At 40.1% G+C, this 17,134-nt stretch overlaps 1 protein-coding gene across 1 annotated transcript in view; it reads right to left on the bottom strand.

The window, feature by feature from the left end:
• Positions 1–4,570: 4,570 nt before the first annotated feature.
• Positions 4,571–17,134, bottom strand: part of serp (chitin deacetylase-like protein serp) — a 56,947-nt gene continuing 44,383 nt past the window's right edge. The window contains exons 6-8 of the mRNA XM_019043811.2: positions 13,077–13,343; positions 11,507–11,843; positions 4,571–10,456 (exon numbers count right to left, since the gene is read on the bottom strand). Of these exons, the coding sequence (XP_018899356.2) occupies positions 10,232–10,456; positions 11,507–11,843; positions 13,077–13,343 (829 nt within the window). The 3' untranslated portion in view covers positions 4,571–10,231. The remainder of the gene's footprint in view (positions 10,457–11,506; positions 11,844–13,076; positions 13,344–17,134) is intronic.

Genomic DNA, 17,134 nt, shown 5'->3' with positions numbered 1-17,134 from the left:
GGGGGCTTGATAGTCATGCGCTTAGCGATTTCGCCTTCAATTTCAGAGGTAGGCTTGAAAGCATCCTCCAAGCACCAATAGTTATCTTCCCAAATTTTTGCTTTATTTGTTCTGTAACCTAATAGTTCTGATGTTTCATCTATTTCTCTACATAATAATGACTGAATGTATAAAAATGATAAACTCTGTGGGATCGTCTATACATTACGTTGCCCAAGTAGGGGGGGGGGGGGGTATAGCGGTGGATTATACGTTGGGTGACGGGGTGGGAGGAAGGATCAAGCAAAGGATGACGTAAGCTTTCTTGAAGGCAAAACTACTAAAAATCTTGCTTGATTTAATCGATTTTCTGCGTTTTGCTCCGAAAGGGGAGAGGTGCGCTGAAGATGACGTAATTTTTAGGGGGGTTTAGCAGTTGGATACGATGAAGGAGGGAAGGGGGTCGAAATATTGCAGAAAAATGGGTGACGTATTTTTGGACGGCCCCTATTTAAATAAAAAAAATTAAAATTGTTTATAAAATTAAGTAAAAGCGCTCTAGTGATCAAATTGTCTTACAGACATTTCCAGACAATTTTTACTCAAAATAATGCAAACATGCTTTTTTTTCCATTTGAATACCCTTCAGCTCCTAAATCTGTGGTACATTCCTTCTTTTGCGGCAACTGAAATCTTAGAACCTCCTCGTTCACACCATGCCCTCGTCCCTTTATGAGATGCCTCTGTCGCCTTCTTTCAGGGGGCACCCAATCCGAAACTTGTTTGGGCAACCCCTCCTCTGATCTTTTTCGCATGCCCATAACTCCCATTGCCACTGCCACTGTCCACTAAGTGCCCGGGCATAACGTCGTGCGTGGTGCCACTACTCAACCACTTTTCAATGCTTCCGGAATTGAGTGTATCTATCAAGACATCAAGTTTATTTCTGTAAGATTATTATAAAAAAAAATTAAATAAAAAATAATACAAGCTTTCTTTAAGCTCTTTTAAAAAGCCTTCGAGTTCTTTTTTTTTTGTATTTGGTGGTGACTTCCGTTGAAATCCGGTTTGATCGGATCGGGGACCGCCGTCGCTGGTGGAAGGTTCACCGATTCCGTTCACCGTTCACCGTTCACCGAGACCGTGGCCGGGGTTCGTTTGATTTCACTGCACGATCCGCAATCCGGCGCACAACGGAATGAGCCGACAAGAAAGGTCGGACATGAAATTTTTAGCTAAAATATTAAAACCTACTGTTTATTTGATCACAAATTCAATTTCAAGAGGTTTCTCTGAGAGGAAATTTTACGAAAAAACCAATGAAGCCACTCTTAAATGTTTTTTGCTTCATATTTTCAAAAATATAAGCTTTTGAAGTTTCTAGATTTTGTTCGACTTTTCCTTCTGTCCGGGTCTCGTGTGCGGCGATCCGTGATCCATCTCGGCTCGCACGCAGTCGCACGCGCACACGATTTCGGAGGCGTGAAAGTGACCACTCGCATAATTCACCCGCTCGGTAAATATACCCGTCGAATTTCTTCAACCGTTCTATCACCGGTGCTCCTGTGTGGCCAAAGACAATATACAGGATGTCCGGAAGTTAACGCATACTTAACTTTAAGGATCGATTTTTCGGATCAAAATATGATTTTTCCCCCTATATGCCCAGAAACGCTTCATGAGTAAGCTATGCGCTTCCAAAGTTGCCATTTCTTTTTCTTTCAAATTGATGTAACTGCTCGTTATTTTGTCGATAGTGGCCGATACTTTGTGAAGTGGGGTATTTTTTAGCGTACTATTCATTTTCAAGAACGCACGTCTTCGGAAAATTACGTTACGAGCGTTCCCGAATTTTAGAATCCCGATAACTTCTCTGGTAGCTGATATTTGGAATAACGGATTACGGCACGTGAAAAAGCGCGAGAAATCAAGCAGAGCAGGTGCTGTACAAAATTTTCCAGAAACGTGCCATTTGGACGCAACAGAGCTTTGAAAGAGTTTCAGATTTTCGAAGCTCCTTGCTGGGTAGGCAATTTTTACTGCAAGGACTGTAAGAAAGATTAGCGCATAGCAAAGGAAGCGCATAGCTCACTTATGAAGCGTTTTCAGGCATACGTGTTTAGGAAAAAAAAAAGTCGTGTTATGAGCCGAAAAATCGATTCTGAATGTTAAGTACGTTACCTTCCGGACACCCTGTATTTTAGAGACTGCACACTGCTATCTGTCCTTAATAGTAAAAGATACTTTCGGGAGTCAACGCTCAGATTTCCTGAGTATGACTTATAACCATGGTGTCGAGCAATCAGTACAACAATCCTAACGTACTCGTAATTTGCAAAATCCTTTGTAGCAAGAAGCTCACCACATTTGACAGTCATCATTTGGCGAATTTTAGATGATTTTTTGCTCGAAAAGTTGTTCATAAAGCATCATTTGGCGAAAAATATCGCTGACTATTTCGGTAGCTTGCGGATTATCTGAACGACCCTCATGGCAGTTCATGCTGTGGAAGACAGAAATAACCTTTAAAGCGGGGGAAAAGGAGATCATTCATTCTGCGTCTTTTGGTGCAAAGAATGCTAAAAACTCACTAGTCTTAACTCAAAGGTTACTCCCGGAAACTTTCCTAATCAGGTCTAAAAAATCATGCATTTTTATTCTGTATTACGACGTAAGGGAATGGTTTTTTGGGAATGAAAGAGGGGTCAAAGACTCTCAATACGAAACGTGTCCTTGGGAAGTACGCAAACGGTGCTACGTTGCTTTTGCATATTATTATGTCAAGGCACAATGACACCAATTTTTCCTCGAATAGTCATGGTAAGAATACTCCGAATGTGTTTTGCACGCTTCTTCTGTATTAATTTCTCGTTTGTCTCCGTGCAGGATATTTAAAAATAGCACGATCGACATTGAGACTTAATGTCTATTTGGAGAGAATTCTCCGCACTAGCTGAAAAAAGTTGACACATGCTGACGTAGTCTACCTGCGTTGGGAACGTTGAAAAGGTTTACTTTATGAATGAGTCTCACAGCGTTGCTGAGTTTTTAAAGCATTTTTCAGGAATTTTCAAGGAAGCTGGATTCCCATTCGAGATTTTTAAATTTTGTGTAGATTCTCGACAAGTGACAACGCTGCACTAAGTTATAAACATAACTTTTTCACAGAGCGTGGTGTTGAGAGAACTCTCCAAATTCAGTACAACCACGCAATGAATTGCTGACAAAACCTTCAAAGTTGGTTTCACTTTACTAAGCATTGGTTCACTCCGTACTACTTGTCACTAGCAATGATTGCGATGATTCCATCTGTTATGATCAAAAACTCGTTTCCAAAAAAAAGAGAGCAAAATTGCACTTTCCTCAAGCTTGATTGTTTTTTTATACTGACGCAGGATTTGGTAAGAATACGCTGCAGGCACTTTGGAGACTTCTAAAAAATGTCACAACTACCAATTTTGTTAAAGATACGGGAATATTCAGATTTCGTGTTATTAATGATCAAAGTAACCCTGGTTTTCGCTCATTTTTGAATACGGAGGCTACAAACATTGAGTTAAATTTTCTGATAAAGCCATGTGCACATATCTACTAAAGAGAACAATTGTTTTACTCGCAGGGCCGCGGCCCATGGCGGCAAATCTATAGGGGGCGGCACATTTTGCAATTTTTTTTTCAAATGTAGGTATAAAAAAAATTCGGATTTAGAAAAAAAAATTACAAACGAGAAAAGGCAAGAAAATCTCTAATTTTCTGAGAGTATAGTAATTTCTACTTTTGTCGTCTCTCAGTGATACAAGAGACAGCACCTTTAATTAGTCGAGTGAAGAGAGAAACCAAACACGCAATTTGGCCTGGAACGGCGCGACTTACCTAGAGAGAAATGATGACGAGGACTTGAGACGAAAAGGAGAAGCCCTCGGCGCGGCGATCGGCATGTAACACATATTAGCGCCTACAAGACTGCCCGAATACTTCAAGCATTGCATCAAACACAGTGCGGTCATTGCGGACAGCATGAAACGGATAGCGCCTACAAGAATGCATGAATACCTCACGCATTGCGGCAAACACTACAAGACTGCGTGAATACTTCACGCGTTGCGTCAAACACAGTGCGGTCTGCGAGACGCGGCGGCGGAAGTTAAAATCATGTTTGTTCTTTCATAATATTTTCGTTCTTTCTTATGAATGGAAGGCCTTGTCCACACAGAGATAGGTTTACGAAACTTAACTTTCGTGCAAAGTTCCGTGAACTTTTGCTAGTAGTGTTGACAGGGCTTTCCCAAAAAATGTGTTCAACACCAGTAAACGCGTCTTATACACCCCTCCCCCGCTGGCACGTTTATTTGATGGTTTCATTGATGTTTCAAAACGAATGAGAAGGGGGCGGCAAGTAGGTAAATCCGGCCCTGTTTACTCGCGCTTATGTTTCTGATTTCATCAAAATCAGGGCAGAGTCCGGTTGTATATCATCTTTCCCCCGCGTTGCACTTCTTGAATCAGAGACCTGTTAAACCAACGGAATTTCACCTTAACTGGTAAAATATGTCTCAATTGTAGGGATTGGGAAAGAAAAAACAAAAGTCAATTAAGGATCAATGTACACTTTATTACTTACAGTTTTGTTTCATAACTACTAAATTTTAAATTTACAAGATTTGTCTTTTTCTTTGCTTTGCATGCAGAACTAAGTGTAAAATTGAGTTTGAGAAACAAACATGTGTTTCTTTAAATAGATAACTAGAAAATTTGGATCTGAAGTAAAAATAAATGGACATGTAGTAGAACAACAAAAGTCAAATAATCCAATGTCAAGATAGTTTTGACAATATAAACTAATTATACATCATGAACACAAAAAGTTTGTGTAAGTAGATAGACATTGATAATATGGCTTGAAATAAACGAAGTTTTTCATCAACGTTAGGATCATTGATTTAATGTCATGGTTCTCGTTTTCTCATCCTTTGATATCCTATTTTTGACTAAATAGAAAAGATAAGATGAAAAGTTAAGTTTTTGAGTAATTTAAACGTTGATTATGATTTAATTTTACTTAAAGGTCGTTGAATTCTATTTACGGACATCACAGTATTGACCTAATATGCTAATAACTACCGTCTTAGCGGCATTCCGTTTTCGTAATATTCTAATCCGACTGACCATTCAAATGGTTTTCATGTCATCAAGACTCACAGCATATAACAGTCTATAATTATAATAAATTACTACCTCAGATTAGGTTTCGTTTGATTATTTTTCCCTAACAATAATTTAAAAAGACGACTTAACGTAAATGAAAAAGAAAGTTTTATTTACACATTCCCTCTGATATGTACATTTTTGGTACACTTTTTAGCCCGACTGAAGAATCGCAGTGTCTTTCAGGGAGGTAATAATACAAAGGGCCAAAAGTCTTACTTTCTAAAATATCCACCAGTAAAATGTACATATGTACTGCTTTTAACAAAGAATTGTAAATAGGAAAAAGAAAAGTCGTTTAAGAATAAGTATTTTCAACTTGTTTCTATCGTTTACAGATGTTTTTGGTTGTTGTCATTATCGGTCTTTCCTCTTTGATTATATCAGAGAGAATTACTTTAAAAAAGAGAAAAAAAATACCATTGATTGTCATTTTGGACTCATTCCAAGTAATAGCCTTACACGTGGAAGTTTAAATTGAGACTTAACTCTCGTGGTAACAATATAACTTTAAATTTAAATGTATGCTTTAGTCGTCTCTTTAACGTGTTTTTTCATGGTGCTGCAATGTTATCTACATCACGCTGAACATTTTCTGAAAGCAAATATGAATTTTTATAGAATTCAATGACAAAGAGATACCGGTTTTAATCATTCTGAATCTGCAGTGGCAAAGAATCGGCGTTCATGCCCTCTGCATAATGATAGCTTTCGCATCGACCCGTAAGCTTAATATTTTTTGAGTATCGAGAGAAAGTGAACGTAAAATCAGTGACCATCATTGTTGTCAAATCGTCCTGGAAACCATCCAACTAATGAAAAACTATACAATGATTTTAGCACGTCTGGTATAGCACCCATTATAATCATTCGCTATGGTGAATTTGTGAACCAGTTGATACGGACTATATTCAATCCTAGGTACACATTAGGCTGACAAGAAATTATTTTATTATGACAAGGGTGGCAGCTATGTTGTTCAAACAAAACTGGTTTGGAATTTTATTATATTTAAGGATCGATGATGACTTTACGAGCCACATGCACGCTGCCAGGTCGAACATTCATGAACTGACGTCCAAAATTGATATTTCAAACCGCACGTATGTATCGGCTTTTAAAAAAGTTACTACGGGTAAAAAGATTAGGGCTTTTCGGGTACATTTAGCGTCAAAAATATTTACCAAAACTGTGAGACGTATAAGACAAATTGGAATGCGCAATCGATAAGATTTAAAATACATTTCAAATATTTTTTTTAAATTGCTGAGCTATAGCGGGACCCAGGTGAAAGTTCTGGTAATCATTACGATGATACCAATCATTATCGCTACCACGATGCCTGCGGACATGAAGTAATTGTTGCTTTCAGGATTAGGTAAAAAACAACTTTTATTAAACTTCAGCGACCACATGGTATCATCAAAACACTGAAAACAGATATTAACTCGTATTATAAAGCCTTATTAGATTTCCTTTCTTCTTTTAAGCTAAAACAGCACAAAAAATCATTATTATTCGTGGTGAAAACAAGGCAAACTAATTATTCTTATCTCTTGACTCGTCCCGCCCAAACATCTCACAATTTTTAAACTACTTACCATTTTTTTTTTTTTTTTTTTTTTTTTTTTTTTTTTTTTTTTTTTGATTTGGTGAGTTCTTTCCCTTTTTTGTTTTTTATGTCCGAATACAGCACAATCCGATTCCCGTGTTTTTTTCTCTCATTCTCTTTGATTTAGTACTGACAAAAGCGTCGAGCGATGATCTTTCCGGGAAAGGAAGAGACGGTTTCTTCGAATTAGTTGAATCGATCCGAGTCGAGACGCGAATTTAGACGCGGCTACAATGAGAGAGGGCTTGCAGAAAATCCACTTCCTGCAGCGAGAAAATTACACAAGAAGGAGGAAGTCTTCGAAGACTGCTCGCTCAAAGGCGTTTGGAAATTAGCGAGTCATTGATCGAGCACGATCTTTTTTTCTTATTTATAAAAAAGAGGAACAAAAGAGCTAGATTGCGCTTAGCGAATTAATCCTCCAAAAGACTGCAATTTCTTCTGTGTAATGAGCTGTGCTTCATGATTCTCCGACACTATGGCGCTGTTGTCAAACCGTTCACTGAGATTTTATCAGCCCTGTCCAGCCATTTTTTTTTACATGAAGGGGAGGAGGTTGGCGTTGCACGAGATACTTCTGATTAATTATCCCTCTCATAAAAATCATAATTTTAAAACTCATTGAATCAGTGGAAGAGAATTGGACTGTCCTCCATTCAATCGGTTGATACATCCCTTCAGGATGATTCTATACATTTTTAACGACCGTTTTGGCAGGACAAAGCAGATGAAATATCGTGTCGAACTTGTCCAGTCCAGTCGAATCGGCTTCACAGAATCAGCCTACCGGAGGCTGAAGGTATGCTTTAAACTCTCACTGAATGAGTGGGATAAGTTGAATTTATTCCATAGTCTCGGCAACACTGATTTCCATTCACTGTCTCCCAATGTTCACGGACATTATACTGGATGACGCAACAATAGGTCAGCTCTACCAGCTGACAGCGAAAGTTCATTTTCATTACTTGCTCCATTGTTTTCCCGGGTGACTCATATTATAATGATTCCTCTGCTATCATCTATGACACTAATTTGCACGAAAATTGTAGCAGATCTTCATTATCGCATCAAAAGCTCGAGTATTCCGATTTTCACTTCAGATTGGGGATGAGATGAAGTATTGCAACTTTGTAAGTATGCTTTTTTAATCAAACCTTTGAGGGAGTTTTTTTTTTCAACACAATTTATCTAATTTATTTTTCGATATATTTTACTTATTCCCGAGGGTCGCATAAAATATTTTAAAATATAATGCAGCCGAACATAAATTACGTCCCTAGCGATGAGTACGGTATCCGATTTTTTTCTCCCTCAGGATTAAAGCCCTGTTATGCAAATTGAGAAGTAGATTTTCGATCGGAGTTAGATTATTTTTTGCACAACAACATGGAATCAAACGTCTGTGATTGCATTCTCTTTGCGAGTGGAGAGGATCCGTCATAAATTAATTCTACCTTGAAAACTTCCAGTCATAAACATCGCGGGGTCAAAACGAAACGGATTCCAGCTGCCATGTAACAACAAAAATTGAGTAAAATGCTGGAGCCAGCGAATCGGCTGAACTGATCTAACGACAATAGTGCATCAGAGCTTACATAATGCAAAGGTCAGCGTGACCGATTCTCGCCCTGCAATTCTGGCCGACTGACAGACCGGGCACTAAACCGTCCCGCAATTATCAGATCCGAGGCGCCTGGAAAAGTACAACCACGGCATCTGTAATATAACTCCATTGGCGTTAGGCGGTTTTTCTCCGAGCTTGGTAGTGCCGGGTCGTGAACACTGAACGGTGGCCAAGCCGAAATCATCAATCATTTATTGCGCTGAGTCATATACCGTTCTCCGCACACGCGGAAAGGCTCTTAATGTTGGACGGCACCGCATGCTTCGTGCTTTGTTCGGAGATGCTAAATTTCAATCTCGGAGTTTAAGTTGGATTTATGGGAGCCATTCACCATGGAGTCGTTGGAAGTAGATGTGATATGACTCTGTTGCAATGTTTTGTTGGGCGTGTGTCTGCAGAATCGTATTTTGATGGCAGAGTCCTGAAGATTCGTAGATCATGAACAAATCTACCAGAATTTGTATTAATTTTGCTATTCTGCAGGACTTAATCATCAAAACCACAATCCTGCAATTGATCGATTTCCGGGTTTTTGGTGTATGACTTAGTGTTCCGCGAGTGGTAACATTGCAGCATACTAACAGAGAGTTTAAGGTCAAATAAAGGCTAATCGCTTATCATTTAATGTTTAATGATACAAAGTACGATTTTAAAGAGTGGAATTGAGTAGAGTTCATCTCATTCTATTGGGTGGCTTTGAATTTAAAAAAAAATGCCACCTTGTAAAAGAAAGTGTAAGGTCAGTTCTATGCGAGAGTAAAAGTTAACGATATTTTAATCGAGATTACAGGAATTGATCGATGGTAGTTACTAAACTGGCTACTAATTGAAGTTAAATCGATGAATACTGCAACACGATGAAAATACCAAAAAATCTGGTGAATAAATAGAACTGACTTTTAGTTTGAGTTTCAACTATAAATGATGCATTCAGCTCCATTGCGAAATTAAGAAATACTGAACAACAACGCTGCAATGGAGGTAGACTTTCTTTGTGTTGCACAATCAATCAGATGAACCAGCAAAAGAACGTCTTCGCAGAGAATGGATCGTATTCGACAGATTTCTCCCGAATAGATACGAGCCATAAAAGTGTTAGACGCAAACGAGGATGAACTTGTTAATTATTAATAAACTCGCGGGATATTTTACTTCTGATAGTCCGCTGATATATGCTGATTTAGGGCGTCTTTCAAAAAAGATAAAATCAAATACATGGTAGATTTAAATATGACTCACTACGCGACATGAATTTAGCTGACCAGAAAATATTACACGCTTTCTGCAATATTTCACATCCTCAGCGACATTTTGCACATTCTCTGCAATGTATGTGTCGCAGGCATTCAGCAATCACCGGCAATTTGCAATCTATTTGTGTCGAATAAAAAGTGTAAAAATTCGGAAGTAAATATACAAGATTGAAAGTGCGGATTGTAATGCTTAAAGTTCAAAAACATGTTTTTCTCCTCTTGAATACATGGCGCCAGCCAACACATGAACGCGTGTGGCGATTTAAGTGACCCTAGTCGGATTCGGTTCGGATAGGCAACCAAACTAGCTGCCTGGCGAAGCGGAGAGTATCGCTGGGATTTGAAGGTACTCTACAGGGAGTTCGTTCTATATCGATGAAACATTAACTACGTCGATGCAAATATTTAGAATTTGACGAGTTAATACGCATGAGTCTTGCGAATTGCCGGCGATTGCTGTCTGCCTACGACATGTGACCCTGCGGCAGGGATGGCTTCAAAAGACGATTCTTCTGGTGCAATGCCGGGGTTGGCTGACTAACGACTGGGTGAGATCGATTAGAAGAATCCGTCGCCGGTGGGGTCGTTGACCCAGGGGTAGTTGTTGGGACACCTCACGCAGGTCTGCAGGTTGATGGTCTCCCCGGGAACCTCCTTGCTGGTGAGACGGCAGGAGTGCGGAACCCAACAGGCGGGTGGGCCCTCCACGTTACACTTTTCCCGCCATGGCTCGAAGTTCTTCACTTCGGAGGCGGTCCGTGGGTTCTGGATCCACTGGATAACCTACGCAAGAATAAAAGCAGATTTTTAGAACTATGTGCGGTGATTACTGCCGTAAAACCACTTATGTGCGTAGGGAAATTGGTGGTACGTACGTTGTTTTTAAACTGAGACAGGAATTGTAGTACCTTGTTGCAAAGTGTAATCCAAATAGAATACTGTCTTGCTAAGATAAAACGTCATATGAGCCTTCAGGTGTTGCCAAATTTCACCTGGCAAATCACTAATTATCAGGAAAATGTTTGCATATTTGCCTACCAATGTCTCAGATAATTTTTTTTTTGTAATTTGATCTAAAACGTCTGAAAATTTCAAGGAAAAATATCCATAATTTTCTTCAAAAATAAACCTTTTATCGAAGGAAATTTGGCAACTCTCGAATGTTCATACGGCGCTCTTCCTTAGAATGGCAGATTAGTTGCCGTAGTAAGTAGATTAGTCGACATTTAGACGTCGGCAGATTAGACGACAGTGTAATTTTTTACATGAAAACGGCTATGCGAATTTCTGTGCAAATTTCAGTGAATTTTCTGCATAGTACGAAGGAAATTTCTCAGAATTTTCAAGAGAATTTGCACAAACGTTCTCTTGTAAAAAATTATATTGCCCAGTTAAATTTGGCAATATGTGGCTTGGTTCCTTTCTGCTGTACAGGGTGGCATGAAACGTAAGAAAGAAATGAAAGATTGGAAATTTTAGTGAAATATTCCATGAAATTTCACGAGGCTGTGAAATATTTCATATTTTTTAGGGGCTAGAGTATGCAACCCGCACTCAAACACACAAAATCGGAAACAATTCAAAATTTTTACATTCTACGAAACTCGAGAAGGGACCGGTATTTTTCAATGTCTTTCATAAATTTCTAAAATTTCATGAAATGTTTCTCGTGAAATTTCAAGATTTTAATTTTTTCATGAAATATTGCCACCCTGCTGCTATAAACGCAGTCCATTTGAAGTGGTCATCGTCAAACACGTGACAGTAGTGAAGCTATATCGAGGAGAGGCAGGGCCTCGGGTGGAGGCTGGATAGGGCGGAGAGGAGACTGACCTGCGTCATGGTGACGAAGTAGACGTCCTTGTGGTTGGCGAGGACCTCGTCGACCCAGTAGAGGAAGGCCTCGAGGAACTCGGGGTTGTTCTTGAGCCAGGCGGCGTGGAAGTAGAGCCCGAGCGGGGCGCGGTTCTGGTCGTAGTGCCGGTCGAAGTTGTGGTTGAGGAAGTTGTAGAACTGGTCCCCGGTGAGGATGTTGGAGCAGGAGTCGACCATGGCGCAGCCGGGCAGGTACTCGTCGAAGTTGGGGTCCTCGCGCCGGTCCAGCTCGTTCATCACCATCTCCCACACGGCGTGCGACCGCGTCGGGCAGTGCTGCAGGTTACCGTGACACCTACACCCCAAAGAAAAACTCGCATCAGAAATCTTACTCTACAATATAAAATCATGAGAGTGGCGCGTAATCATAGAGTACATAGTTGTAGTGTAAATGGGAGAGCTGGGGCCATGTTCTGCTCGACGAGCTCCGAGCCTGGTGTGCGCCGAGCTTATGTCATTTTTTCGATACAAGTTCGATCCAAAATGGCGGCGTGGAATTCCTGGTAATTCCTATCTCCTCTGTTTACATCGGATGACCGGGTACCCGTGTACCGAAAACCATAGAGCATGTATCGAAAGTGTGACCCGGCGTCACACAGGAGTCTCGGCATTCGGGACTTATAAAATGCTTAAAAGTGGCGCCAGCTCTCCCATCACGACTCTATGTACTGTATAGGCGCGAAGCGTCTCAACCGCGAAGTGATCAGGGGGCGTAGCCCTCACGTATCATAGAGACGTCATCATAGGAGAGAATCAAGGGGATGCTTGATTATACATGATGATCCAAGATTATACTGCCAGACCAGAGAGAGAGGTTTCCATGGGTCACAAAAGGACTTTTTTCTTGCAGAAGAGTTAATTTAGGGTAAGCCCCCTCCTCCCATAAGTTCTGGGAAATAAAGTGTTTTTCCTGCGATTTGGCAACGGTAAGGTACCGAATTTCATGAATACTGGTACGCGGTTCCGCACCAATAATTTGATACGCAGGATTCAACAGTGACATTAAAAAAATTGCAATCTCAGTTAAGAGTGGGAAGCCGGGGGAAAGGAGAGGTGCTTGGATTTAAAAAAGCCAAAAACTTAGTTTTTCGGCGGGAAAATTGAATCTTTTTCGGAAGGAAGGGGAAACAGAGACTAAATATGCATATTGCAGATTTTGAAATTCATGCTGTCTCATGTATTAAAGTTAATTTGGGCATCTATGAAAGTTTTCGCCGTACATTGGAAAATATCGCAAAACATTTTTCCCGTTTTGCAGTCTATTTCCAGTATCCTCTCAGGACGTACTTTCAAAGCTACTTCAAAATTTCTTTGGCTCAGATTTTGCGTATATGAACCGCACTTACTGAGACGTGATTTGATGCTCGGAAATTTTGAAAAAAGGTCCGGATTTTATTAATTGACCGATGAATTCTATCTTTAAAATATTCTGATGCTCCTCCTTACGCAATCAACGTGATTCTTTTACTTTCATCTTGGTTGGTCAGTGCGAGATCTCTATCACAGTGAATTCAGAGGATGCGCTTACCTGTGGGGCATTCTGAAGTACATGGTGTAAGGCCATAGCGGTGGATTGGACAGGGGCGCTGTGATGGTGGAGTCATAGAGGAAAGCCTGTTCCTCCATCATGGTGAACTGATTGTTGCCTCCGACCCTAAGGAATGGAGCTCGGACACCAACCACGCTGTTGTCTGTCAGGTTTGCGTATTTTTCTACGATGATCCTCATGCCACCCATCTCTTTGATCCAGTCATCCACGGTTGCGTTGCTCCAGAAGTGCTCGTCCTCATTGTGGCTGGAAGGCAAAGTGAAAGTCAACCGTGAAAATATGAATGAGCTACTCTCAGACGCGGCGTATTTATTTTAAGAGTTGATAAATGAATCAGTGAGTTCGAAAACACACCAACTCGGGAAAAAAAAATTGTTCAGAAAACACCTAAAACTGCGCAACGGGCGAAGAAGTTCGTTTAAGAAAAACCTTTTTGGTGCCAAAGGACAAGTACCTAGACCTAGAGACTTTGTAAAGCACCAAGTTGAAATCGATACACCATGTTTAATGACAGAGAATTAAGCGTTTAAAAATTTCCGAGTTGGTGTGTTTTCGTTCTCACCGACTTTCAGATACTGATTTTTCATAGGCTGCCCTGAAAAATTTATATTTTTCGACCTAAATAACGATTGAATATTTATATAACTTGTTAATACAAGGTACACTGAACCGAAAAAAGAAAACCGCATAATCGGATGTTCACCCGTTTCCCTTGAAATGGCCAAAAATTGGTATTTTCAATGAAATACTTCGATTTTTCCCTTTTCCCATCGCTGTTCCGAGCACTTCCGATTGCAATGTCGAAAAATCCTTTTGAGTGCAGATGCATGTGATGGCATATTCTTCGCATAAGAAATTTAAAAGTCATGTCAGAAAATTGGGTTCCTTTTTAAAAACTTTTCAAAGTTCATCCTTAATTTCTTATGGAGCTCATTTTAAAGAAGACTTGACTAGTCTCTAATTGTTGAACTTAGTTTTACAATAATTGTATCAGTAACTTCAGCGATAAGTTAAATGATGAAAGATTTCACTAATGATTCTGTGAATTCGTCGAAAGAGGTGTCGTAGAAATTCGAATGTTTCCCAAAAGACGGGATTTCAATTATTGTGGCCAAGCGAACTTTTTCAGGCAGATGAACCCAATTTTCGATGAAGTTAACTTAAGTTTTCGGTGACTACACGTATTTTCGACTAGCAAATTAGAGCTTTAATCAGAACTTAAGTGTCAGTCAATGTTTTGCGGCCTGCTGTGCACGGTTTTTATCCACGGAAAACACCCTGGATATCATTTCAAGGCGTGAACCTGCAAATTAGAGGCCTCTGTCACACGGATTGAAAATGTTGTCTTTGAAATCACCGGACAAAGGATGGTGAAGGAAGGATGAATGAAAATTTTGTACAAACATTGAAAAATTTACCGGGCTCTGTTGTTTTGATTTCCAATTCCAGGAACCGAGAAATGAAGCGAAAAGTTTCGTTAAAGTTGCGCGCTCTACGATTGTTATACCACGCACAGTGGATCGAGTCAATTAGAGAGGTCGGACATGAAATTTTTGACTTAAACTGCAAATTTTGGGGTTTATTTCGTCACATTTTACATTTCAAAGGATGCTCTACGTAGAAAAATTCACGAGGAAACCAATGGTACCACTTTTAGAACCTCAAAGTTTTGTATAGATGGAGTTATAAGCGTCTTAAGTTTCCATTTTATCCGACCTCTCCTATTGACTCGATCCACTGTGCCACGTGCCCGGGGAGAAAATTTCCTATGGGCAATGGACTCGAATCTTTGGCATTGAGCTTAAAACGACATTCCCTTTTACAGCTGTACACAATAAAGAAATTGGAATGCTTAGAGCTTCCTGAATTAACTTGACATGTGACACGCCTTTATCCTTTTCCATCGCATGGAACTTGTAATGCTATCACGCGTCGTACATGCGCGCTGTCGTTATAAATCGGTTGCGTCCACCCTGTTTAATGAAACTGCACTTTGGTACACTACTTCAACAGCGAGTTTTTGCCGATGGATTCTTGAAAAATCCGTAGGGTCTTCTGGCAAGTTTGTATGTGCTTTTCGTAGGCGTTTTCAGAAAGTCTAAGACATTTCTTCCTGGGTAGTGTGCTTACTCAAACGCTCTTTGGACGAAGGTGGACCATTTTTCATTTGGACTTAAGTTTAAGACTTTTGTACTTTTTTTAAAGTTTCCTCCAATTTCAGAGATAATCTCTGAAATTGAAGAAAAAAAAGAGAGAAACCCTTTCTCTATACTTTCCCATGAAACTTAGACAACTAAGCAATACAAAAGTAGTTGTGCCGGTGCGATGATTTTATTTTGCGAAAGATACCTTAAAAAAGAAACTTTTCTTGGTATTTTGGTCCCTCGAGGCAGAAATATTTCTATAAAGTTGTAAAAATATGCACCCCATGCACCCCATGATTAGGCGTAATTGTCGCACACTGAAGAAAGAAAAAAAAAATTCCAGCTTTGAAAGTTGTACTACGGGCTGTGTATGCAGATATACCGCCTGTTCAGGGCTCAGAAGCCGAAAGTTCATAGGCGGTTCTAAGCAAAAATTAAGTACGGTTATCGAAACCGTGAAATTACTGCTTTTAAAGATTCTGTATTCACTCACACTGAGGAAAAATCCCAGCAATTAATTGAAAATATTTTCAACAGAATTTAAATTGATAGCCGTGTTTTACAAAGATTCCACTGTTTTTTTTATGGTAAGATTGTAGTTTTGATTTAAAGTTTTGCTAAAAATTTTCTACATTGAATATACAGGTATTTAAGTGGAGAGGAAGGAGAGAAAAAGAGAAAGGAGGGTAGGGAAGGGATAAAACTTGAGGGCCGAAACTTAGGCCTCCCCTGAGCGACCGTCCCCTTTGGAGCCGGTCTCCGACATTTTCCACCTCTTGGCACCCCCAAGGATGAAGGTCTAGAACCGCCTATGGTTCCGAGTGTAGCACCTCGGCTTTTGGCTCCTGGGCCCGGAACGGACGAGAGGTCTACTTAGCCTGTTACTTATTTGCACTAAAAGTGCAAATAAAACATGGCGATCAACATGATTTGCCAGCGTCATAAAACCTCCTTTTCCACGTCGTAATTGGACGTATTTCTGCCAAACGGAACTATGTGCATTGTGACGTGTGCCCTGTAAAGCATATATCCTAATGGGTCTCAGGGCTCATGTCTGAGTGCACACAGTTCCGTTTGGCTGAAATACGTCCAATTACGAGAAACTGCCTTAAATTTCACGGATTCTGAGTCGTGAAGACGTGCTAATATTTTCGGGTAGCGACAGGTACCCGCGTTCCACGAGGCCACGGAACCGTGCGGAAAATGACGTCACACGAAATCAGTCGGGCGGTTTGACGTAATCCTCGGGGCAAGTAACATGTGCATTGAAATTTCTCGACGCATCTTCCTCATGGCGCACCAGGAAACATGTCAGCGCCTCGAGTCATCTCCGGTGATGTATTTTTACGCCGGTAATTAGCAAAATTTCGTCGCGATCGAACCGAACCGAACCGAACCGCAGGCAGCACGCGTGCACCGTGCACGCAGCCCAACTTCCAAAACTCAACATTACTCAATCTGGAGTGCCTCCAAAAAGAAAGCGCATGATTGATCAACCGCAGCTGCCAGGTTACAGCTTATCAGTCTATCTATTCCCCATCCGATACACAAATATCTTCATCAAACATGGTGATTGATTTTTAAAAAAAAAACGAGCTACAAGCCAAAAATAAATTAAACAAGTATTATTTCAAACTACATAGAGATGAGAAATACACTGGAATAAAAAACACATCGGATCTAGAGTCCAGACTCTTAAAAACATCGACAAGAAAAAATACTCTTGATTCAATCGGATTTTTGCTTAAATCAAGAACCAAGCCCCTTAATTTGAGCGGATTTCCTTTTGACTTAAGCTTAAATCTGATTGAATCAAGAGTATTTTTTCTTGTCAATGTTTTCAAGAGTCTGGAATTTAGATCCAATGTGTTTTTTTTCCAGTGTAATAAAAAA

This window comes from Bemisia tabaci, chromosome 7 (genome assembly GCF_918797505.1).
Source record: "Bemisia tabaci chromosome 7, PGI_BMITA_v3".
Lineage (NCBI taxonomy): Eukaryota > Metazoa > Arthropoda > Insecta > Hemiptera > Aleyrodidae > Bemisia > Bemisia tabaci.
The sequence above is the reverse complement of the archived record's forward strand: the minus strand, read 5'-3'. Positions and strand labels throughout refer to the sequence as shown.